The 25,777-nt window shown below is 39.5% G+C and overlaps 2 protein-coding genes across 5 annotated transcripts in view; one reads left to right on the top strand and one right to left on the bottom strand.

Moving 5' to 3' along the window:
* Positions 1 to 3,742, bottom strand: part of si:ch1073-456m8.1 (leucine-rich repeat flightless-interacting protein 1) — a 6,459-nt gene extending 2,717 nt beyond the window's left edge. The window contains exons 1-5 of one of the 3 annotated variants that reach the window (XM_034532724.1): positions 3,512 to 3,742; positions 3,147 to 3,221; positions 1,242 to 1,280; positions 837 to 998; positions 587 to 670 (exon numbers count right to left, since the gene is read on the bottom strand). In XM_034532724.1, coding sequence (XP_034388615.1) covers positions 587 to 670; positions 837 to 998; positions 1,242 to 1,280; positions 3,147 to 3,221; positions 3,512 to 3,610 — 459 coding nt within the window. In that variant the 5' untranslated portion in view covers positions 3,611 to 3,742. The remainder of the gene's footprint in view (positions 1 to 586; positions 671 to 836; positions 999 to 1,241; positions 1,281 to 3,146; positions 3,222 to 3,511) is intronic. The other 2 variants (XM_034532726.1, XM_034532725.1) reach the window with 2 other exon arrangements.
* On the top strand, positions 3,175 to 25,777 carry LOC117730759 (growth/differentiation factor 11-like). Of its 2 annotated transcripts, XM_034532723.1 has the most exons (4): positions 3,175 to 3,254; positions 7,563 to 7,928; positions 21,650 to 22,023; positions 25,397 to 25,777. In XM_034532723.1, exons 1-4 carry the CDS (start codon positions 3,209 to 3,211, stop codon positions 25,775 to 25,777), a joined length of 1,167 nt encoding a protein of 388 aa, XP_034388614.1. In that variant the 5' UTR covers positions 3,175 to 3,208. The 2 variants fall into 2 exon arrangements, with proteins under 2 accessions (XP_034388614.1, XP_034388613.1); XM_034532722.1 differs by lacking the exon at positions 3,175 to 3,254 and having other exon boundaries at positions 7,514 to 7,928.

Genomic DNA, 25,777 nt, shown 5'->3' with positions numbered 1-25,777 from the left:
ACCATCTCTAATCATTATGCAAGGACAGAAAAGCTTTAAAGAAAATTAGTTTTGTTTCCTCCATTGAAACTTCCAGATGCCTTTGACTAGAAATGATTTTTTAGATTTAACTTCAAATTAGGTTTGGGTGATCATCTTGATATAGTGAAAATCACATGCTTGTGACAGTTTTTGTGGGAATTAAATACTTGAAAAATATTTGATCATTTAATTAAGAGCTTGAGTGCATTATAATCCACTTTTAGTTAGTATATGCTTGTTATTTATTATCAATGTAGACAACTTAATATGTGTTCATGATATGATACCATCGACCAGATAAATTTGAGCAACCTGATTTTAGGTTATAATAGCTTTTTATATATTGGATTTTTTTTTTTTATTGAAAAGAATAACACTATTTTAAATCCCCTTTCTGGAATAGTCATGGGGAGAAGTCCAAACCATATAAAATAAGGTAAATGGTACTTTTTCAAAGCTACAAATTCAGTGGTATTTCAATTTTAAAAGTATTTATTCACTAAAGTATTCATTACTGTCAGAACTCCTAAGAATCTGACCACCCCACCCTCCTTCCGAATGTTACCTCTTTTAATCTTTTCACCTCTTGCATCAGAGAGCAGACCATGCTCTCCAATTTCCTTTTGGCCTCCCTCTCTCGTTCCAAATCCTACAAGTGCAAAGAAAAACAGTTTGACAGTGTCATACGTTGTTTGATCAAGGAACAAAAACAAACTTCTCACTGGAGAGGTTGAAAACTAAAAAGAAGTTTATATATTGCTGAAGTGTTTAAAGGTTTGTAATTTCAGTGGCGTTTCAGTGCTGGTGAGGCGTACCAAACTAGCCTGTCCAGCTTCCCTCTGGGCCTCCGCCAGCAGCTCCTCAACACCCTCCAGCGTGTCCTGCAGGACGTCCACCTGGAACAACAGAGTCTCTCGCTCGACCTCCAGCCCACGCAGCTCCTGCACCACCTCTTCATAGCTGGCCTGCAGCTCCAGCTGCACCACAGACACAGTTACAAATCAGTGTGGGCCAATTTAGAGTAACGCATGCCCATCAGTGGGTGGACAAGTGTTTAGTAAGCTCTCAGAGGCATCAGTAGGAGGCCTCATCGGGAAGCACGACAATCCCTCCATATGCAAAAGATTATGCATCACTGTAGTGATCCATTAGACCTCACAGAACAGTGAACAATACTTTAAATAGTAATAATTGTCATAATAACAGTAAGAAATACTCACCATGTCTGGGAGTCCCATGTAGAGGTCCTGGTCTGACTGCTGAAAAAAATCATTGAATAAATTTTTTTATTTGTTGGTAAATAATGCGCAAGTATTTTTAATTAAGTGAAATAAGGGAAGCATGTTCTAAAAGGTCACATTGGAAATTGTTTAATTCATCAGTGAGCTTCATAAAGTACCATGTGTTGCAGGATTCTGGTATTGGCTCGTTTAAGATCCATGAGCCATAAGAAAAGCAATGTTCAGATATGTGTTGTGATATATAAGTTTCTGTACATTTTGAAAATCTTTACTATTGTAAATATGTGAAGTTATGAGTCCTTAGAAAACAAGAATTACTGAACACGTTTTTCTGCTTCAATTAATATTAGTAGTTTGTTTCCGTTACTGGGATTACTTTTTAATATGAAACACTGGAAACATTTAAAATAGGGTGTTGCACTAAATTCTGAGACCCAATAAGGAACGCAAACGTTAATGTTTAATCATACCTTATCACATACTCCGTGTGATAGCAGTGCCTCTACAATATTTAGATGGGGTCAAACTTCTAATAACTGCTATCAGAAACTGTAATCTCTCGGTATGTCTGGAGAGAACAGATTAGGTCACCCCTTTGTTTTTATTTTATTTTCATAGTTCATAATCTAGCGTCACAATTCCAAGTAACAGACTTTTATCCACCACACTCGCAGCTATCATAATTTGTCACCTCATACAAAGATTATATAGCACCATGTTTGATAACAGCTCTCAAAGTATTGTATATGCGGTTTAGGAATTAAAAAAAAAAAACATTTGCAGTGGCAATATGGCTGACACTCCAAACTAGGCCATAGAATATGATGGGTCACAGCATTTGATGCAACATCAGCTTATGAAGCCATATTTGCATCAGACTCATTGCCTTTACACACAGTAGTACCTATAGAAGAATGCCAAACAAAGAGATTTTTTCAAAGATGCACCACGTATGAAGTCAAAGTTTAAGCTTTTAATCCAGGTATACACCTTGTACCAACAAGGTGACTGAATGCAAATTTGGATTTTCTCGAAAAAAACATTTAAAAACAGCCTTTGTGAAATGAGAAACCAACCAGACATAATGGCGTATATAAGAACCTAGCTTAAGTTTATGTCTATTAAGTGCAGGAAGATGTATTCAGATCCTTTACTTTAGTTAAAGTACTAATCCAACAAAACACTACATATACACATATATATATATATATATATATATATATATATATATATATATATAAGCTCTTCATTAACATTGTACTTAGGTTGATGATTTGCCCTTTGTAACTGATATATGATAATATATTACATTAGATTTTTAATACTAATGCAACAATATGTAAGCAGCCTTTAACTACTGTAACTGGTTGAGGTGGAGCTATTGAAGTCCAGTGGTTTCTGACCTAGAAGGTCACTCTAAAGAGCCACAAGAGAAATATGAGGGGCTTTGAGGTTTAATGAAGTAATAACATAAAAAATAAAAAGAATAAACAACAACGTTTTTATATGATTATGATATAATCTCTATCAAAATCTTAATCTGACTATAATTGTCAGCTTTTGGTGTAAACAGTTCAACTATTTCCCTCTGAAATGTAATGGAGTAGAAGTATAATGGAGTATCATTATATATAGTATAACATGTAAAACAAGTATCTCAAAAATGTGCAAAGCACAGTACTTGAGTAAAGTGTCACTACTGCTTTTGTATTATTATTTTTATTATTATTACTACACGTCAATAATAATGACACGTATTGAGAGACAAACTGGAGAAATCATAGGACCACGGAGATGTTTGATTAGCTAGAGAAAAAAACAATGTACAGGAGTTTTGATTTTTCTGTCCATTCCTGGCTTCCGTTCATGTTATCTGGGTCCTACCTGACTGTCAGTCCGCCTCTTCAGGGTGCCTGCTCGACTGTCGCTTCGTGTCAGACGTCTGGATGAACTTTCGGTCTGACAAGGAGACAAAACAAAACCACACCTCTGGTAGGTGAAATAGCATCACATGCAGTCACACAACGAGCTAACGTCACTGACGAGGAAGTGAACTGGAGCCACAGGCCCAATAGTCCATTTGAGTCGTTGCTCATTCTTAAAAAGTCCAGAAAAATGGCCGAGATTCTCATCGACTACTTTGCTGACGTTAAATATATAAAACGTCCGGATACTGAGTGGTAACGCGACGTTAACGTTAGCTTTCTGTCTCGACACAAACAGTTAGCAATGACGCCGTGATTTCCCACCTCTTTTATAATGCTGCGCAGCGACTCATCCTCGCTCAGTCCCCGAGATAACGTCCGCTTCTTTGGCGAACCACTGCTGTCCAGCGTGACTGAATGCATGTTGTTGTTTACTTATTAAGTTTTCGTTTATGTAAGAAACACCTCCGCGCTCCCTGAGTGAAGAGGCGTTTGCTGTTTTGTTTTCTACGCAGCAGCAGTGAGTGAAGTGTATTGCCGACGCCCAGGCCTACGGAGATCCACGAGGACCAAACTGTCTTTAACTTCCGCCCTCACTCCGCCCACACAGTCACACAGAGAGAAGGCAAAGATCAGTATTTGTAAACTGTTGACAGTTTTTTTTTAAAGTTTGTTTTAGGGTTCAGATAAGCACCTTGGCGCGTTTCAAGTCATGTAACATGAAGTAGATGAGGAAATAAAAAAGGTTGCAATTAAAAAACAAATGCTAAATTAGGGGCAATTAGGGAAATGTCTATAAAATGATGCACACTATTTCTAGTTTCCCTATTTGATTTATTGATGAAAACATACAGACCTCTGGAGTTTTAATTTCACAGAATAATTGAAATAAGCAGACTTTGTGATACTGTCAGTGTAATACTTTCTTTCTTACTTCTAAACACAAATTCACTAAGCAACAATATTTGAAAGCACCCATAAATCCATTGTCGACAATGAAAAATACTTTGAACTTCTATTTACATTATATAATATTTGGTCCACAGTGTAACAGATCCAAAAAGATACCTTTTTGGATCTGTTATGTCTGTGTGGTTCTACAGATACAAGCCCACTCATTCAGTACTCAGCCAAAGGTGTGACTAATAACATTAACGATGGCACAGTTGTATTTGAGGTAAGCCATTACAGTGTGACAGTAAGCCAGCATGAACAACACCAGGACCATGAAACCAAAGCAGCTGAATGGAATCAAGCCATCATTAATTTATATATTCACCTGTTATTTATGTCAAAATGCCTTCATTGAAAAACAAAATTGAATGACGTGCACATGTTCACGGTGGATAGAGTGACTTGAGAGTTGGCTGTTTGATTGCCTTTATTCATATGAAAGAGCATATAGACAACATACTTTACAGCTCATCGTTGGACAGATGCTCAGCATCAAAAGGTTGGATTGACGGTCAGAAAGTCCAGCAGCTCCTGAAACGGTGACCTCAGACTCAGAAATTAGGCTTCCTCTCTGGTAGGAATTTCTTGGTTTCTTAGTTAATTCAATTCAATTCAATTCAGTTTATTTTGTATAGCCCAATATCACAAATTACAAATTTTCCTCAGAGGTCTTTACAATATGTACACATATGACATCCCTCTCCCAGGACCTCACTTGATTAATGTTGGATGAGGCTGTATACATGGTCCCATATTCATATCTATAAACACATTTAAACAACATAACCGTTGTTGCATCTGTTCAGCAGTATCTGATGCTAATCATATGCAATGCAAATCCAGACTTGATTGGTAACTTCTATCTTCATCTAAAAAAAAACAACGCAAGCATCAATGTTATGGTGTGGACCAGCTAGCTGCTTTCTACTGTTCCCAGTCTTTATGCTAAGCTGGCTTTATGTTTCTGGCTCAAGCTTAATATTCATTGTACATACATTACAATACAATTACCTACACATTGTACGGGAGTAAATGCACTTAGTTTCCACTGCTGAAAGGGTGAGATTCAGTACTCATGTTTAGGTTTGGTGCATTGAATGGAGGTTGTTATTCTAAACTCTGCTTTTGTGTTGTTACGTTGTGAACTTTCCATTCCATTATCCAAACCACTTATTCTATTCAGGGTCTGGAGCCGATCCCAGCTGGGCGAAGGCAGGGACAAGTTGTCAGTCTATCACAGGGCACATAGACAGACAACCATTCACGGTCACATTCTCACCTACGGGAAATTTTAAAGTTCAATTAACCTAATCTGCACGTCTTTGGACTGTGGGAGGAAGCCGGAGAACCCGGAGGGAACCCACGCTACCATGAGGAGAACGTGCAAACTCCACACAGAATGACCGCCCAGAACCCGCACCCGGGCCCCTCTTGATGTGGAGTTGACAGTGCTAGCCACTACACCACTGTGCAGCCCGTTGTGAAATTGTATATTGATTATTCACATTCCATCTGCATTTATAAACATACAGACAGTGAAGACGTGTGTTATCTTTTCCTTTGAGGACTCAGCATATGGTTTTGATCTATTTCATTTAAGACTGGTAAACTCTGTCACTCAAACTATATTTATTTTGGAAGAAGTTTCAGGTCAGCAGTGAAGTGATACTTAATTGGGACTTGATTCCTTTCACCAAAGTGGACAGAAGGGAATGTGAGCAAACAGCAGCAAAAGTGTCCCCATGTAATAATGTCTGAGAAGCTCCACCTTAACAACATGAAGAGACAACAGTCAATGCTTGATCCTCATTTACGTCTGCTATCAATATTTGATCTATAAAGATGTAATACTGTTATATTCTTAAGCTAAATGATGACCTGTTTCACAATAAAGTACCTAAATCGGACCGCAACAAACAATGAAAAAGGCAGCACATAACTAATAACTGAAGAATGAACGATCCTGCAGCTGTGTTTCCCTCCAGTAGATGACACTAGTGGGTCAGTGATGGTTTACTGAGTGTAGGCGGCTCATTGCTCCGTGAAGTAAAATGTGTACATAAAGAAATCAGTTCCAGAAATATCCAAGCTTTAAATAAGTAGATAATTAGTCATGAATACACCAACTCTCAGTGGTTTGAAGTTGGGCAACATTTCGTTCAGGTCCTATGTCTTGGCATACTGTGGGTTTACAGATCAAATGACACACAGACGACTTTAGATTCTACAACCCATAATTCCTCAGGAAACAATTACAAATGTGAAATGTTCACAAGTCTTATACCACCTACACTGATCAGTGCAAATATAATGTCAGCAGCCGTATATGCTTATTAAACTGTCTTTATACGAGCAGACCTGCTCAATTAAATTAATCTATTAAACATACAAATTAATCTATTAAACATATTTTATTATAAGAATGGGATGCAGCCTTCTTAAAACGACGCTTGTGTATTTTAGAGCCCTTGATTTTAACTGAACAGGCCAGTTATTACTTTCCTGGTTTACACAGACACGTTGAGGCTGAATTTAGAGAGCCCTACATCGGACAAGCTCGTGCAACTTAATAATCCGCATCTAACCATCTGGTCTTCGTGAATATTCCTCATTAGTGGGTTTCTTGTTAAAATGCATCGTAAATGTATAGATTCATGTGATGTAGAAGTGGATGGGATGGGTTTGGTCCATGCAGTTCATGTTCAATTTACACCATAATAAACCATTTGTAACAACAGGCGCAATGAGCCGTATTATGTCATCATCATAATAACCTAATTGGGCAATATCTCTAATGTGAGACATTGTTTGTGCACTGTAAAACATTTATACTCTCATAACAGTGAGTGCACCCTCCCTTCGCTCTGTCCCTCTTGACTTGGTGACAGACCTAAAAGCCTTTTGTTGCAATCTTAGCCAATGGAGACGGATTACGACACCGGGCAGCTGAGATATATAAAGAGCCCCTTTTTGACCGCACTTGCACATTTTTCAGTGACACTTCTGAACATTTACACACCTCCATGGACTAAATTGTACAGAAGACCCCAAAACAGCCATTGCACTACACGTGAGCAGGCATTGCATTCATCAGACACGTAATTTGTTCACTTTCAATCCAAACAGCCTGCACCGAGACTCATTGGAACCTACTTTTTTTTGGAAAATTGATTGCAAAGACTTCCATGCTGCCAAAATCAGCAACTTTGAGGTGATCGTATTGGATTAGATGCATGTCACTGATTCCTTGCCTCGTGTAGGGTAAGGAAAGGAGAGGCGCACATCCGAGAGAGGGGGTATAACGGGATATAGCGCGTGAACAGACAAGAATCAGAAAGAAAAAGTTGCATTGCCTGGTGTCCACGCATCGTCATGCCGAGGTACAACTTCCTACTGTGCTTAATGGTGCTCATCTCCCTAGGACAGTCGGGGAGCGATGAGCCCAATCTGCTGCTGCCTTCTGCCAGCGAGACACCCACGGATGCCGGGCTGTCCCTGCTGGACGAGGACGCTGGTTCCCATGAGTGCTCCGCCTGTGTTTGGAGGGAGCAGAGCAAAGTGCTGAGACTGGAGACCATCAAGTCCCAGATCCTGAGCAAGCTGCGTCTGAAGCAGGCGCCCAACATCAGCCGGGAGGTGGTCAATCAGCTGCTGCCCAAGGCGCCTCCGCTCCAGCAGCTGCTGGACCATCACGACTTCCAGGGAGACGCGTCGTCCCAGGATGAGTTTATGGAGGAGGATGAGTACCACGCCACCACGGAGTCCGTGATCACCATGGCCTCTGAGCGTGAGTAATAGTTTACAACAATATTCTCTCCAAATGCGTCATGCGCGTAATTGCGGAGCAGATAGGTTCAAGTGACTCAGGCCTGCTCCGTGGCCAGTGGTCAGTGACCAGACTTTTTGAGTATGAGGGTCCACTTTAAAGCGGACTATTAATATTATAGAAATGGGTCAGCTGATGGCCACTGCTGTCAAAATAGGGATTACGTGTGATGCTGATAAATCAATAATCAGCAGAAGAAAGAGCCTCGTCACTGAAACAGACAGCTCTAATGTGGCCTGATGAACTTTTGTTTTCACGGTGGTGGTGATGATGGTGATGACGATGATGGTGATGGTGATAGTGATGATGATAATATAAGTCTAAGCCCTGTTGGAGTAGTAGTCTAGTATTTAGCTCCTCAGTCCACGTGCTGTCATGTTCAAACTTGTCCTCTTTTAGATGCTTTTAGTGTGTTTGACGGGGAGTAAACGCATGACGGACCCGTGTGAATGTCAAGTGCATTATTCTTATACAGGGCAGCATTTGATCGGCAGTTGCATCACTTCATCCTTGTATGTCTTATTTTGCATAAAGGCCCTGCATTCTGGAGTTATGATCACGTCGTGAGGCTCCCTGGTTATTGCCTCTCTAACAATTTGCTCGCCCGCTTATAATTTCCCATAAATCCAGAGATAAACCGCAGGCAGGCCCCTTGGAGACATTTTATAAAATTACTGTTGAACCCTGGCAGCTGTGCTCTATCGGTCTTTTATAGGAGGCTCTACCGGTTTCCCTGCTGTTCATCGCAGTGAGAAAAAGTGTGTCCAAAAAGCTGCTATTGTTCCCCTCATGCAGCGGCCCCCCTCGGCCGCACTTGCCTTTTAAATGCGAAGTTTATGGGCGCAGCTCGTTTTTTTTTCACCACGAGTACACAAAGACAGAGAATCACTTAAGGTCGAGGGGAGTGTGTGACCTTTTCCTGGCGAATCGCGGGGTTCAACAACATTTACACACGTAATATATTCTGCTTAAGGCGGATAAAACACACACCAAATAATCGTTGTTTTTTTTACCCCTTGAGTGAACAAAGATTATGCCTATGCGCCTCATGTGTTGTCTGAAACTATTAATACCTCATTATAATATCTATCTATCTATCTATCTATCTATCTATCTATCTATCTATCTATCTATCTATCTATCTATCTATATATCTATATATCTATCTATCTCTATAGTTGGCATGGTAGTAGGTATATTTCAACATATTATCTGTGATTACTGCCAATCAACCTTCACTTAACTGCAGGCTCAAATATCATCTGAATTTGATCTCTGTCCTTCCTATTTCACCACAAAGCATTTAACTGTTATTTTTTTAAACTTCGGCTTGCAAAAATCGAAAGAGAAATGGTTCACAGCTGATGTCTTACATCTTGCAGGTGAATTGAAGGAGTCAGCATCTATCTATCTATCTATCTATCTATCTATCTATCTATCTATCTATCTATCTATCTATCTATCTATCTATCTATCTATCTATCTATCTATCTATCTATCTACAGTATCGCCATCTGTTTTCCATTAATATCACTGGCTCACTCACACAGGATGTATGCATTCATGCTGACAATGAATATAATTATAACTATAATAACTTGATGTTATCTCTCTATCAATTCTACATTAATGATTATTTCCTCTCCACCTCTAAATACAGATGAGATGAAACTCTGCATGCTTAACACACTCATCTTCACATTACAAGTGAAATCAACAATATCCTCAAAGGGCATTTCTGACATTTGCTTCCCGTCCTCTGCACGGACTCACTCACACACAACACACCATTCAAAGCGATTTGACACCTTCTCAAGCCAGAAAAGTTATGCATGACGCTGGCTAATTGCATATTTCTAACGGCCTCATGCCAGCCAGAGGAGCTAATGACTGACATTACAGCTGTATCTGTCATGTTACAGCACTTCCTGTTCTGCTCTGTTTGCTTCATCTCTTTACGTCAGCTGCAGTTTTTATCATCTGCTCCTTCTCGCCATCTCTCTCTCTCTCTCTCTCTCTCTCTCTCTCTCTCTCTCTCTCTCTCTCTCTCTCTCACCCCTCACCCCCTCCCCTTTACCTCCCCCCACCCTCCCCCCACCTTCCTCCCTGTCAGCCCCCTCTCTCCTTCCTCTTCTTTTTCTCCGGTACTCATGGAAGAGTTGAGAGAATGAGTGCATCTCTTTTTGCCTGTGGCGCCTTAGTGATCTCACAGGATTAAAAGTGCCTTTTCTATCTCTCTGATAGAAGGAGGACTTCAAACACTATTCCCTGCGCACCTCAAACCCAATCACCCTTTCACGCTCGTGCACACTGCCTTTGATGGGCCATGTGGGTTCACACAGTACATACTGAACTGGACCTGTGCCAGAGTTGCTTCTTAGTATTCACTCAAGGTACGTGGGTGCCGCAGTGGGGGTTGAGAGGGTCCATGCTTCCTGGTCTCTAATTACTATGAAATTTCATGGAAAAGTACAGCTATTTATATCATAGTGCGGCACTAAAACATCTCTCTCAATGTAGTGTGTTGTGTAGGTAACCGCTCCGCTCGCTGTTCATGCATTAAAAATGAGTCAGTTTGGAGCAGTTTATCAGGGTCATTTCCTCGCGCAACATTGTGAACGAGTGTCGATTAGTATTAACAAATCTATTGCATTAACATATTAGCTGTTTCTATAAGTTTATTTATGTGGGTAATCATGCGTGCGTAGTGTGTATTTTGGAACTCAGTTTTGCCTGAGGTGGGGTGAGGATTTGACCCCACTAGTCTCCCATTTGTCACCTGTCCAGGACATTTAGAGCAGACCGTCTTCTCAGTGGCACATTGCTCCTGCCTTTTTCTCTGTCTCTGTGTGTATGTTCTGATGTTGATTAACAGCACACTGTTCCATAAAATACTCCAGCAACATTGAATACTAAAAAACATTCCTGCCAGAGCACATCATCAACAATATACAGAGAAGAGGCACCTTTGTCGACTATACGAATATTCTTGACTTTCATTTAGGTTGTTTATGAAAAGCCTATAATGCATGAGCTTGCCTTTGAGAAAACGTAATTTCTGTTCTGTGACATTTTTAATAATGTTTACATTGTAAGAGAGAATCCAGCAGAGAGCAGCACTCAGTTAGCTTCCTTTTGAACCTATATTTAATGTTTACATTTTTCATAGCAGTGTGTCCAAAACATAGGTAATGAGTGACTATCTGTAAGGAAAAAGTTACCTTTTTAATGAATGAAAACTGAGATTTAGACATAAATAACTTCACATTTAAAACATTTCTTATGGCCATTCAGCTATTCTTGAAACTTCTCACTTTGTAAAACTATTTCATACCCACAATTCTATCTTTTTCATCATGCTTGTGTGTAGGCTAACATTAGCAAGTATACTGATATGATTATGTAATCCTCTTTAAATGAGGCCCATTCAGTCCAAGCACACAGGCTTACACAACTGTTGAGTTGAAAAATTAACATCTACATACATGTAAAAGTACGAATGTACAAATTTCCACATGTGCACACTTGTGTAGGCACATGAGGATGCTCTCTCAGGCACACACACTCACAGTCACACACACACTCCAGAGAAAAGTACTCCTATTGACAAAAAGGGTCACAGAGTTCACAGCTATGTGATATATTGGAAGAGGAGACTATTAACCTCATCGGGTCTCTTTCTTTGGCAGCAAAGACGAACCGGTAGTAACTTGAACACTTATCCCCCACCACATACTTACACACACACACACACACACACACACACACACACACACACACTCATCCACTAACCACTCCCACAAAAAAACAAGTCTTTTATAGTGTTGACCCTATAAAAGGGTCATTTCCTGAAGGTGCAGGAACCATAAAAATTAAGAGGGAGAGCGCTAAAAGGACAGAGCAGCAGAAGTCGGACTGTTTCCGACTCACTGGCCAGTGTTTGATGGAAGTTGATGACTATGTGAGGTTTTTATAGATTTATTTATTCCATGGAGGTCTCAGTTTGACGATGACACCTGTTCTCCCTGTGTAGTTGCTGGCATCAGTTGAGGGAAAGATAAACTTTGGTGTTGAATTGTTTGGACACTGGGGGGCATGACCGGTTTGTTTAAAAAGAAGTAAAAACTTAAGAAAGAAAGGTCTGTAGAAATTGCACAACATACTGTCAACTTTATGGCTAATAAAATTTCAAAGGGACCAAAGTCTATTAATACAGGGACAAAATTTCCCCAGGACCTCAGGAATCTCACTCCTTTCACCCTCCTTCCCCTATTCCCACGCTCCCGTGTACCAGTCCCTTCAGCCGGTCTTTTCTCTTGGCATTTGAAAATATGTTGGTTTGGAATTAATGCATGCATTACCAAAAATAATACACCGAGAAGTTGAGAGAACAGTTGTAAGACTGCATTAATGTCAGTTTGGAGACATGGCTGTGTAAACATATTTTTGGCCTCGTTAAAGAAAAGACAATCTTTTTACTGCTTATGAGCATTGGTGCGCTCCGTGTTGGTCCTTTAAAGGATTTCAAAGACAGTCATCGAGTTAGGTGCAGCACAGCTCATGCTGCGGGTCGGGGGCAGGGGGTGGGGTAGTCCACAGGGAGCAACAAGCAGCCCAGGGACAGAAATTATGCAAGGGTTTTATAGGTACAATTAAAAAGACCTGAAACAGATGTTACGTTTCACTAATAAAGGAAATAATTACTTCACACCAGTAATTAAGCTCTGTGTAGGGACATGAGTGAGGAGGAGGAAAAGGAGGGGAGTAAAAAGATAAAATGGAGATCATTGAGGGGATTATTGTTGATGGATGCGTTCAGGCTCTGTGTGGTCGTGTGCAAGGAGCTTCTAAAGATCAGTTTATGGAAGAGTCCATTAAATCTATGAGGCATTTAAGCAAAGGAAATGCTGCATGGCCTATAATGCTTGATCCCATGAGGGAGCCACTGTGTCGGATAGAAGCACAATTAACGGTGGATTACCTCATCATTATCTACATCAAAATTTAATTAACCTCTTTTCTGGTGAGCAGCTTCTCGCTGTATTTATCGCCTGTGGTTGTATTTCCACTTTCCATACCCACATCACCCCAGGGAGTTCATTAGGGAAAATGCACAGTCGAAGTGATTTCTTTAGGGACAAGAGCCAAGTTTGATTTATATAATGTACAACCCAGCTCATAAAGGGAACAATATGTTCACGTTGCTTAGGAAATAAAAGTGTAGGAGTAAATGCTGCTTCCTAAAGGGAGGGTTGGTAACAATAAACAAAACATTGTCTTTCGAGAGCACTTGGCTAAGACGCTGACAGATTTGGGTGATTTCAGGGATTCTCTTCACTAACAAAGTGCGCTCAAACAGAAATACTTCCAGAAATATGGCACCTTTTTTGAGTGTTTAAAGTGATGAAACTAATCAGTGGTCAACGTGTGAGTATTAGATTAAAGCACACATTTTGGAAAAGCAATTCTGACCTGTTGGTGCCCAAGGGGCAACCTCCAGGTCTGGAAAGTTAAGCCTATGCAGAAGTGCCTTAAACATTCATTCTTTCTATAATAGCCATCAGGGAGTGACTGTAAAATAAGTCTGATTGCATAAGGTCTCTTGATTTATTACCTCAGTAAACATTATAAGTGACTTTATGGTTTCAATCACTAGTTTCTAATCTTGTTTAATGCAGCATGATGTTCATTTAGTAAATTAGGCTACCATTTAGTGTAAAATAGATGATAAAGCAGGGTATGCTTTAGGGAGTGGCTGGCTACCTAGTGATTGACAGGTCACTACCACGGTGTTGTCAGATTTAGGAGTTGTCCTTGTTTTCTTCGCCACCTTATTTAGCCTCACTGTACTTAGCTCCACCCTTTTATGTCACTAATAAAACAAACAAGATGGCGAAGGCCAAAAGCCAAACTGGTGAATTTCTAACTCTAGGCTTTAAAACCGTAGTTCATAAACCAATAGGGGACATCGTGATGACTCCGTCCACCTATCTACAGTCTATGGCTGGTCGCTCAGTTTGAGAGAACTCTCAGATTGAGTCACAATAAATGCATCAATACTGATCAGATATACTGATTTAGCCACCGTTCATACACAAGAAGACATTAAACAAGAAACAAAACAACATGAAAAACACTAATGGAATTAGAAAAATAAAAACAGACAAATAGAGACGCATAGAGGGGATGGTCTTAAGATGATGAACAAACTAGTTTTAACCTACTTGAACTTCATTGTCCTAAATAAGTTTGTTCCAGCTCCATGGAGCATACAAATGAAATGGGGCTTCTCCATGTTTAGTTTGGTGTCTGAGAGCGTTTATTAGACTGCTATAAGACATGGTGTTTCAATAGAGAAAATATTACATACATTTTGTCTCTATCTGTATTATCTAATCCTTGATTTGTTAAATACACTGCATTGTCACTGGGTGAGAGATACATGTGGGTTTCATCTGCATATACAGGATAGTTATTTTTGAATTATTTTGCCTGTAAAGTTTTAAAAGCCATGTATGATGTCTGGCTGCCATAGGGGCAAAACTTGTCAGCTCATTTCCCAGCAGCAGTGCCTCAAGTCTGGTCGTTCCTCATTTCAGCAAACACAATTTGCTGTGTTCACAATTTGGGAAGCCAGTGAAGGATCATGCTGTTGTCAATAAATGCACTCAGATCAACCTCCTGTTCCTCTGCAATGAAAAAATCACATGTTATCACAGACAAATTATCTCAGACATTAGATACACAATATTCAATATTTTACATGTTTTGGGGGAAGAATATATAGTTCAGTACTCAATAGTAAGGGGATGGTAAAACCACAAACCTTTTACACTTCACTACTTATTATATAAGATATATCAATATCTATAGGATATCATATGGTTTCAGATATTAGTGCAGAATATGTCTCGTGCAATTTATTGTTTTAGCAGCTCAATGCCATTGTTGAATGATTTTTAATACAGATGTACTGTCATATAAATTAATGGAGCTTTTCTCAGATGGCCTGTGGAGAGTTGGACCTGGTTCCTGTTCTGGTTTCATTGATCTGTCAATCTCGGTTTTTCTTCATAAAATGTCACATTGACAATTAAGTTATTATACATTCTTGTTTAAATTTACAATTCTTAAAAAAGTAGTTGTGGATAAATAAGTGTTTTTCACTGATCACATGCAAAGATATCAGTGGCCTTGACTCAGTAAAGTGTTTCTCAGAGGTCAAACCTTAATCTCAGTGTTTTGTTTATACAGTATGTGTTGCTGTAGGTCACTTGTTGTTGATAATGTTGCTTTCAGCAGTAAAAGACTTAGACTGATGATAAAATCATAGCTGTTGAAGACCAACCAGGTTTCTGTCACACGGTTTTGCAGATTTACTTTGTAACATTGGTTTACAGTAAAGCAACTATATTACTTCCCTTGCAGTGCAAGTTAATAATAGGTGTACATTCTGTCTTCGGGTTATTTAAATGTGTCAACAGATGTATCACGTTCAACAGTGAAATAGCTGAAGAAATGTTCAGTGACAGATGGCAAATCAAGAGATGATCTGTTGAGTTGGAAGTTTCTCTAAATAGTACTCTCTGAAATTCTAACCACATTCTAACCACCTCTCAAGTGTTTATTCTCTTCCTTCTGTTTTCCATCAGTCACCTCTGAGCTACGTCTCTGTTGAAGCCCTCGCCTTGGGGCTTCAGCCATTTCTAAAACAATAATAAGAGGGTCACTGCCAAATTGAATGCCATACACACTTGGCTATACTATCACATGGTTATGTTGCAACGTATTTCAGATAGAGAAATACGTTTCCAACAACAACATTTTAGTTTGCTGTATGTTTTGACTTTGCGGACGATGCCTGTCAACTTGGTGAAGATTAATCTGAGCCCAAGAAATGTGAAATATATATTAATAATCGGAACACTAAAGATAATTTCCTCTTCAGTGCTTCATAATGATCAAGTCACAACTGCTGCCTCAACAAACGTTAAATAGTGTTAGTTTGAGCCAAGTTGTGTTAGACTTTCTCTGTGCTTGTACAGGCTTGATATTGATTGGACCATAATGATCAGTAGCTAAAATGCAATTCAAGTGTGCATGATAGTCTTGAAATATAATAACTGTTTAGTCTTCTCTGAGATTGTGATATGGCAGAGATGTTTCCTTTAAATAAAGTACAAAAATACCCATTGAATTCACGTGCGTATGTTAGTATTCGTTCATATTCTCACCGAAGCTTTCTGTCTGGTTTAAATATCTGCTTTAATGTACAAAATGTAAAAGCAAAAAATATCAAATCAAAGTTTGGATTTAACTTTTTAAAACAGAGCAGAACGTTGTCCTCTGACGTTAACGTCTTGCATGTATGTGTGGATGCACATAAACACAAGCGGTGAGACCCCAGCATGCTTCCTGCTGTCCAGCTGTCCACCTAATTGCAGTTCACTGCACGCTCGCTCTTTTCATCATCCGTCCCTGTCCTGCTGGAGCTGTCCCACAGACGTTTCTCTCGCAATAGAAACACATATAACCCCAACACTAAAGACAATGAGTCTGTTTGCTGAAGACAGTCAGTTTAGAGCTTGTGTATGTTGTGTGTTTGTGTGTAGTTGCATGTTTCCATGTGTGTGTTCACTGAGCTAGAACAGGGAGCTTTAGGAGGTGTCTTTTGTTGCTCCTGGGGGGCTACTGTGCTCAGTCCTAATAGGAGTCTTGTGCCTGCCGTTGTCCCAAGGGAGGGCTTCTGAATGAGGGGGTCTAACTTCACACACACACCCCCCTCATCTCCATCCCCAGCTCGAGCCAGGCCTCCCCCACCACCCTCTCCCGTCCCTTGGGACTGACCGAGAGACAAAGAGGGAGTGGGGCTAGGGTGGGGTGGGATGTTTGAGGGGGTGCACTGTGGCCCCTGTCTTATTAGAAGGGTCGTGAACGTGTCACGATGATTAATATGCTGAGGTGCGTGGGGATACCCTAGAGTCACATTTATTCAACATGAGGGCTCCCAAACACACACTCACCCTCAAAATGGGACATTTGCATTTCCCATTAAGAAAAGAAAAAAAAAAGTATATATATATATATATATATATATATATATATATATATATATATATGCAAATGAAACTCCAATTTTGGTTTATACCATTTTGCATTATCCATTTGGATATTAACAATAGATTACATTTTTCTCGCTGCCTCATTTTTGTCCAGATTTTTACCTGATTTGCACATGTACAAAGTGTGACGGTCTTTCAAGAGTTTGGATAAAGAAGTGAACTCTAATGTTTTGGTTTTGAAGCATGAGCTAGATCTGTGGAGATCACTTTTAAATTCATAAATATTTTGTGATGAATTATAGTTAATGCATCACAAATACCATTCACTGTTGCTGCCTGACATTGAACAAAGAGCCTTGAATCATTTTGATATAAAGATATGAAACCGCTCCTAATTTTCAACTCCTAAATTCATTTATTATGCTTTCTGATGTATTCTATCACGTTATGATCATTGGTTGGGGGTCTTGTAACTGAAGTAAGTATTGTAAGGTTGCCTTTTGTTGCTAAAGTTGATAGTCTTCATAAAATTATTTGTGAATTCTGCCTATTCTTTTTTTCTATGTCTTCTAAATGGAAATAAAAAATGTATAAATGTCCATTTACCATTGTTGCCATACTGCCAACATTAATGCAGTCTCACCGGTAACATGTGTTAACTATTCATTGTATAACTGCACCCTAACTTTCCCTCTCCATCTGTTTTCAACTCTTTAACTGGCTCAACATTACTGCATTTGATTATTTAGAACATTTAACTTTTAAACAGGCCGTAGTTAAATGCTTATTAAAATGGACAGATGGCATGGTGAATAAACTCTTATATACATATGTTTCCCCCTAATATACACGTATAGTAGGCTCTGCGCTAACTATGGGACACAGGTACCCAGGGAGTCCACCAGATGTTTGATATGCTCACCTGCAGGCCTGTTGCGTGCTGGCAGTAAAATTCATCCGCTGCATATGCTGCAATTATACCACAGGGAAATAAGCTGCTCTAATAATGAAGTAGGCTGGGAACATGAGGAGGAAAAGCAAACAAGCCTGTTTCCTTTGGAAAAACACATTCTCTGTCCATACTTAAATTTATTTGTTCTTTACTTTTTAATTAAAATGAGCATTATTTCTGTATAAGGACTAGTTTCTATCTGCATCTAAAGGTTTGCCCGAGGAAAGAGGTGTCGTTGCTCCAGTAGGTGGTGCTGAATGCAAAATCAGAGTTCATATCCTTACTGCACGGTTGAAATCAGAGTGTTGAAAAACTGAAGTATAACTAAGCAAATTATTCAGGAAATTAAGCCATAAAAACAGTCCTGCAGTTGCAGTAAAATCATGACCTCTTTTGAAAATAATGTGTTATGGCAGCAGGAGCAAAGTTAGTTCAGGTCGAGGCATTAAATGTCTTTACAAGCTAGCTTTGCTCGTTTTGCACAAGTGGAGTGCTATCAAGATGTGGGGTGCAATTAAGCTGCAGGCATTCATCCTCTGTGGCTTGCCTCTTACTTGTGCACTTAAAGGATCTATAAAGTCATAAATTGATTTTGCCTATCAATGCAGTCATTGTTTAACATGACGTAGCTCATATGTTGTGCATGTGTGTTTAATAATGGAGGTCCTGAGTGTATGGGCCCTGCTTCTCAGATTACTTACTCCTCCTCAAGAAAAGGTCTCTGCTCAAGAAGCTGAACCATTTCAGCTCTGCTGTGTTTGGTGTATTGTTTCTTTCTTTTCTTCCTAGAATTCAACAAAAGCGATACAAACTGTTTGCAAAGGAAGAGCTAGTGTGTGTCGGTCCCCATCTGCAGCGATTAAAAACAACAAAAAGTAGTAATCACGAGTAAACCCGAAGCAAAATGCAGAATCATTCATTCCCAGTTTTGTGCTGATGAGCAAACACAACACCACCCACGTTAATTGCTGTGACCCCAGCAACCCACCAAAAGGAACATTGACATATTGTTTGTTCAGCGTGAGACACTGTATAATTTACACTCACTAATGACTGTCCCTGGAAATACAGGCTGAAGGACCACGTCTGTCCCTGGCTTGGCCCTTATTCAATATTCGCCCTGGACTGTTCTAATGGATAGTCCATCTGTACCTCAGTGAATTCATATCCCTCAATGCACGCCCATTACAACACTTGTTTAGTGTAAAAAGAAGAAAACAGCCTGGTGCTCTGTTCTTCCTGGCCAATTGAGGTTTGATAAACAAATCCACTATTGGCTGGAGAATCTCCTCCCTAATCAAAACAAAAACAAACTGGGGCTGTTTCAGTGCTGTTGTGTCTTTTTAGATTTTAGATGAATCTGAATGAAAAACAAAAAGAAGCGTGTTGTGAGGAAAGACATATTACCATTGCCATGGGGTCGACCTTGACCTTCAAACTCAATCTTGCTATTAGGGCTGCCCCTCCCCAGCACCCCTGAGATGTAAAGAGGCTGACGGTTTTGACCTCTGATCCCATTTCTTAACTAGGCTGAGGTGCCAAATAACCTTTTGACCCAGGAAGCATTTGCCGGTTGCCTGAGCAACCTCAAATTTAGCAATGATTGACAGTTCCAAACTGTTTTTTGTATCCACTTTTTATTCTAAAGAGGAAGGACAACACTGTGCAAGCTAAATGGCAAAAAACGACAGTTTATTTGCAAAATCTAGAGTTGTAATATGTCAAATACGCTCAGAGAAAATGGTCCGATTAGATATTCTATTGTATTCAGTTGGCACATTATTATGCCAGATAGATGCAGAATAAATTTCCTTAGTAAATGAACGTTTTACATGGAAATGAATGTTTGAATGCAATGGATGGATGTCATTATATCAGATGGAGGTCTATGTAAATGAACCATGAGCAGATTTGACATGTGGTGCAAATCACAGAAACACCAGAGTCGAGGATCATGACAGGAATAAATCTGCCTATTTTAGGAGTTGGCTTGTGTTCTTTGACATAACCCTTAATCCACACCTCAAAATATATTTTCAACAAGGGTGAGTCACTAAAAAGCTTGAGATGTTTTAATTTTGCTATTTGTAATAAAGGGGTAGACCATTTCATTACGATTGACCCAGGGGAATCTAAGGTTACCATCTGGCCACTGGCCACCATTACTGATCCTTGTTTTAATATGCAAATAGATCAACCTTGATGTAATCGCAAATGTAACCTGACTGAATGGACCAAAGGACCGTGTGCACATGTGATAACAGGCAGCCTTCATGCAGATGTAACTAAAATGAGCAGTTGGGCGGAGAATGGCAGTCTGTTTACCAGTGTTCACATTCAGTTAAGAAACCCCAGTCCTAATTGTGACCGATACGGATTATCTTCTCTGGGCTATGGATTGTGCCTGTTTTTCTGTCAATGACTTGGATTTAATCCTAATTAATATTCATGACAGAGAAAAAAACAACCAATATCATCCCATGTGTTGACAACAGCAGTGTATTACTGAGCTGGAATTATCCAGCTCAGTAATACACAAAATTACACAAAAACAAGTTTTTGTGTAATTCAGACGTGCAGATCTGTGGTAGTGTCTGGCTTTAAGGTCAGTGTGCAAGACACATCCATAACTTTCTTGTCAAGGAAACACTTTTAACTACACCTTTTAGAATGTCTACTTTATTACACAATACAACGTGTGTTTCTTTGTGAGGTGCGAATGAATTACACAGAATCAGGTTGAGTGATTGAAGAACTATTAAAAAAAATTAAACATCTTATAATAAAGTAAAGAATGTTAGGTGATGGATTAAAGCTAAACATAAACACAATAGAATTGGATGTTAAAGTGTCCTAACTTGCAATAATTGTACTGTATCTTGTTTCCTGCAGAATATAGTATTTGTTAGCATCATAAAGGAAAAAGTTTGCACTTCAATAATACAACTTTCCTATTTGTTGTGTCAATATGAGCGACTAAATAGTTCCTCATAAAACTGAGAGATTTGTGGATTCTTTGTGTTTCTTTGGGTGTAAATGATCTTTTATCTTCTTCAAGTCCACGCTTGGCTCTATCAGAGAGGATCCATCTCAGTTATGCGGCTGCATATGATTGTAGTTATTAAAAATACATGAATGAAGACAGTCGTTGTTTGTTCCTTTGGTGAATAACTGAGCATGGGATATAGCTATCTCTGTTTTAGCTTAGTCAGGACCAGCAATGTTGTATCTTTATTGTCATGTGCTTGGGAACATACATTGAGTTGATAAGGCATTATGCATTTGTTCTCCAAGAGTTTTGGAGTCAATGTTGCACAAACAGACAGAAAAGAGCACCACCTGCCCCTCACCAAAGATCGAGCCAAAATAAAAACTATATAATGTGAATTAGGTTAATTTTAGCTAACACATTCAGGTGAAATGCATGTTATGATGAGATGTTTTTTAGAAAATGCATTTAAATGCCTTTATTTAATCTATGAAAGAATAAAATTGACAGGAAATGAGGGGAGAGAAAGAACTACATGCAACAAAGGTATCTTGTTGGACACACGCTTGGATCAGTGTTCAGTGCTTTGTGAAGGATGATGATGATTGATCGTGTTATGCATACAATAAACTGCATATCCAATACCTTTTTATAAATGTAACTGTCCTCTTTTCCACAGCGGAGCCCCTGGTGCAGGTGAACGGGAAGCCGAGCTGCTGCTTCTTCAAGTTCAGCCCCAAACTGATGTTCACCAAGGTGCTGAAGGCCCAGCTGTGGGTGTACCTGCGACCGCTGCAGCAGACTTCCACCATCTACCTGCAGATCCTCCGGCTGAAGCCTGTCACGGAGCAGGGCAGCCGCCACATCCGTATCCGCTCCCTGAAGATAGAGCTCAACTCCAGGGTCGGCCACTGGCAAAGTATTGACTTTAAGCACGTGCTGCAGAACTGGTTCAAACAGCCCCACACCAACTGGGGAATTGACATCAACGCCTTTGATGAGAGCGGCAATGACCTGGCAGTTACTTCGCTGCAGCCTGGGGAAGAGGGGCTGGTAAGGACCCTCAGACCTGTCCCTGGGCAGGAGGGGAATCACTTTTCTTAAAGCTCACATTTCTGAAAATGTACATTTATTTTATATATTTCAATCCAAGGACTGTCGCCCCAAATTCTTGCTAGAGACTAAAATTGACTGAACGAGTATTCATAGAGAGAAAGAAGGATGGCATTTATGTCATCCTGCATATAATCTCTGTTTCTCTCTCTCCACATCTTTATTAATCTATTTAGTGAAGATGCAATACAGGCTACTATACTGACGTATTCATTACTTATTAGATTTGATGTTGCCCTACAATATTTGTCTTGCATCATTTATAATTTGTCTTGGTTTCATAGCAAATTTTTAAAAAGTTTCTAATTGTTGTAACCAGTAAAAGTACACTGCTGTGTTTTAGATTTATGAATATTTGTATACTGCTTATTTAATTTAAAATCAACTTCAGAGTCTACAGGCATCATCATAAGCAAGTGTTTATCTCACATTACAGTGAAACTAAAGAAAACCAGTTGCTGCACAAAGGGAAATATTTCTCTGTGGTTGAGATATGAGCCTCACAAAAGGGACAGTCTTACATCATGTAGCATCCATCTGCATTATACTAAAGCATAGCAAATACTATGATGGACTGTTGAAATAAATAGTGACCCTATTGACATCAAAATCCAAGTTTTGGGCCACAGCCGAAGCAGCTAGCAGCTACACTTGTTGTTTAAAACAAACCTGCAGCCGACACGTTTTTGTAAAGCTGCATTCATTCCAACAGCCTAAATTGTAAAGTCACACTGTTAAGAGAACAGCTTTAGATTTTTGAAGTTTTTACATGGTGGAATACAGGTAGAGCTCTATTGTGTGTCAAAATTGTCGATGGAAACCTAAATACCATCACCACTGCACTATATTTTGAACATATCAGTCATGACCTCTCTATATTTAGTTCAGTCCAGAGAAAAAACAGCTGTTTTATTTTGAACAGCCTTCACCACTCACATATTCTTCACATTTGCCTTTTAAAAATCTTAAGAATAACGCACATTTTCTGTGCAGATGCACCATCTTTACATTGTTGTGAAGGTAAAAACTGAAATTGGGCTTGCAGAGACAATTATAATAAAAGATCAAGAAGAAAATATTGTACTCCTTGCAAAATGTGAATGGATCGTAACCTGATGTTCCTCTGAATATTTTGGACGTTCCTTTGCAGATTTTCACCTCAGGCTGTGAATCATTTAGCCTCCTGTTGAAAGGATGCTTTATGTTTGTTTGTTTAGTTTTGTATTTAAATGTACTTGGTTGATTCTAATGTATGGAATGAGTTTGCATGGATGAGTTCAAACTTAAAGCAAAACCATCTGTGAATCATCAATCTGGTAAAATATCCTAAAGTTACTGCGACTGAAAGTTACATACAACATCTATGTTAAATTATGTTGGCCACTCATCCCAGTTAAGCAACACCAGATATTTACCACGTGATTATTTGGGTCACATCTTAACAACACATATCAGAGGTGAGCTCTGGTGTCTTGGACAATAAATATCTTTACTCTGAGCACACTGCAGTGTTCAATATTATTCTTGAACCAAAAAAAAAGGAAAAGATGAAAAACACAGGCAAGCGTACCAAAATAAAACGATTCACAACAAGCAAAGAAAGAGTCAAACTCTGCTTCTCCCTGATCCTCTGGGTCTTTTTCTCTACAACAAAAGCCCTAAAGGCCAAGCTGACATGGTCTCACCCCAACGGCCTTTCAGCTTATTTCCTCTTTTGAATGCGTCACAAAAACTGTGCTCGAGCCCAGCTGGAATCGCTGTGGGGAGAGGAAGGCTTTGTAAAACAAACATGATGGAGTAAAATATTTGATCTGCTTGCTTTGCCTAAAGGTCAAGGTTATGGTAGCCTGCAGATGACATGCTGGGTCATGTATCAAACCAAGTATACAGAGTCAGCCATCGATGTTAGAAAAGGACAGTTTCTACAAAGCACATTGTGCTCCAACTTTAAAAATGACAAACTCATTGATATGTTTTTGTGAAAGATCAGATGAGTATGTATTTTAACCCTTTTCCTTTGTCTTTGTCACTTTTGGCTCCTTTCAAGTTGTCAAAGTTTTAGTTTGGAGAAAAACTATTTAGCAACTTGATGGACCTTCAATTATTTTTCCAGTCGACAAAATAACTAGACCTGATTGAGGGGATTCAAAATAGACACTTACTATGTAAACGTATCTACAAATTGTTATAAAAGACATTTACATTTGTTCAACTTAAGGCTATCATAGTGTCCACCTTTAATGAAAAAACAGAAATATGAACAGTCAGATAATGCTGAAATCACAGCATTATGCTTAACACTTTAATTCCCTTTGTATAAGCAGTTTAATCTGTACTTTGGCATCTTTAGTCTACTGAGGTATCAGAAGATGTTTGTAGCTTGTCCTCCAGTTTCTGTGAGAACAGCTGACACAAGGGTTGAGCACAAAATATGTGACTTTATGTGTGTTTGTGTCTTTACTTGTAAGAAAGCTAATTCAATATGCAACTTCAGTTGTATTCAAAATTATATGAATCAATATATATGTATATATATATATATATATGTGTGTGTGTGTGGTGTTTGTGTGTGTCTTGCATCAACAGTTCGTTCTGTACCTTAGCTGTTTTGTTTAATCCACTAACAGGACTGTAAAAATAACATTCTGAGGCTTTATGGAGACTTACATGCTGTAACTATTTCTTGGCAAATAACTGCTGGGAGCTGTAACTTCCCAGAGTCTTGACATTGTCGTGAGGTTGCCCGGCAACCAGTAGAGACACAGAAGGGCTGGATGGACAAATTAACTGTTGTTAGTCAAGAAATAGTAACAGTACCTCACTCCCCTTTAAACCACAACTTGTCATTTACTCTTCAGTTTGTGCACAGATTAAAACAACAGACACAACATCATAATTAGTGAGTTTTAGAGGTGTTGGCTCAGTGGTAGATCCGGGTCGTCCTTCAATCATAGGATCGGTGGTTAGATCCCAGTTCATGCCGATGTGTCCTCCATTGGTATCTTTCTTTTCAAATGTATCACAATGATATCCTTATTATGAATTATTTTAGTTGCAATAATTGTCAATATGATATTGTGACAGCCTTAGTGGGCAAAAGGAAACACTGGCTGTTTCCTAAAAGAAAATAGCAAATAAGCATACGATTTGCTTTTAAGACATAAAGTGCCATTTACGCCGCTATATCTTGTATTGTAGAGGTTTTCTTCTTGTCAAATAATTGTATCTTCCTTTACTGATATGTAGGCCAAGTTGTTGTTCTCTTATAACCACCTCTTCCCCTCTGTCCTGCCTCTCCTCCCCCTGATTCCAGCAGCCGTTCCTGGAAGTGAAAGTTCTTGAGACGACCAAACGCTCTCGGAGAAACCTCGGCCTGGACTGCGATGAGCACTCCACGGAGTCTCGCTGCTGTCGCTACCCTCTGACTGTGGATTTCGAGGCGTTTGGCTGGGACTGGATCATTGCCCCCAAACGCTACAAAGCCAACTATTGCTCAGGCCAGTGCGAGTACATGTTCATGCAGAAATACCCGCACACCCACCTGGTGCAGCACGCCAACCCCCGAGGCTCTGCAGGGCCCTGCTGTACCCCGACCAAGATGTCCCCCATTAACATGCTCTACTTTAATGACAAGCAGCAGATCATTCACGGCAAAATCCCAGGGATGGTGGTGGATAGATGTGGCTGCTCTTAG

This window comes from Cyclopterus lumpus, chromosome 5 (assembly GCF_009769545.1).
Source record: "Cyclopterus lumpus isolate fCycLum1 chromosome 5, fCycLum1.pri, whole genome shotgun sequence".
Lineage (NCBI taxonomy): Eukaryota > Metazoa > Chordata > Actinopteri > Perciformes > Cyclopteridae > Cyclopterus > Cyclopterus lumpus.
This window is presented reverse-complemented; position numbering and strand designations above follow the sequence as displayed.

Excerpts from the sequence above, each read along its gene's own strand:
- LOC117730759 (XM_034532722.1), top strand. The coding sequence starts at position 7,514 with ATGCCGAGGTACAACTTCCTACTGTGCTTAATGGTGCTCATCTCCCTA. Across the intron at positions 7,929-21,649 it reads GATCACCATGGCCTCTGAGC|CGGAGCCCCTGGTGCAGGTG; the intron begins GTGAGTAATAGT and ends TCTTTTCCACAG. Across the intron at positions 22,024-25,396 it reads AGCCTGGGGAAGAGGGGCTG|CAGCCGTTCCTGGAAGTGAA; the intron begins GTAAGGACCCTC and ends CCCTGATTCCAG.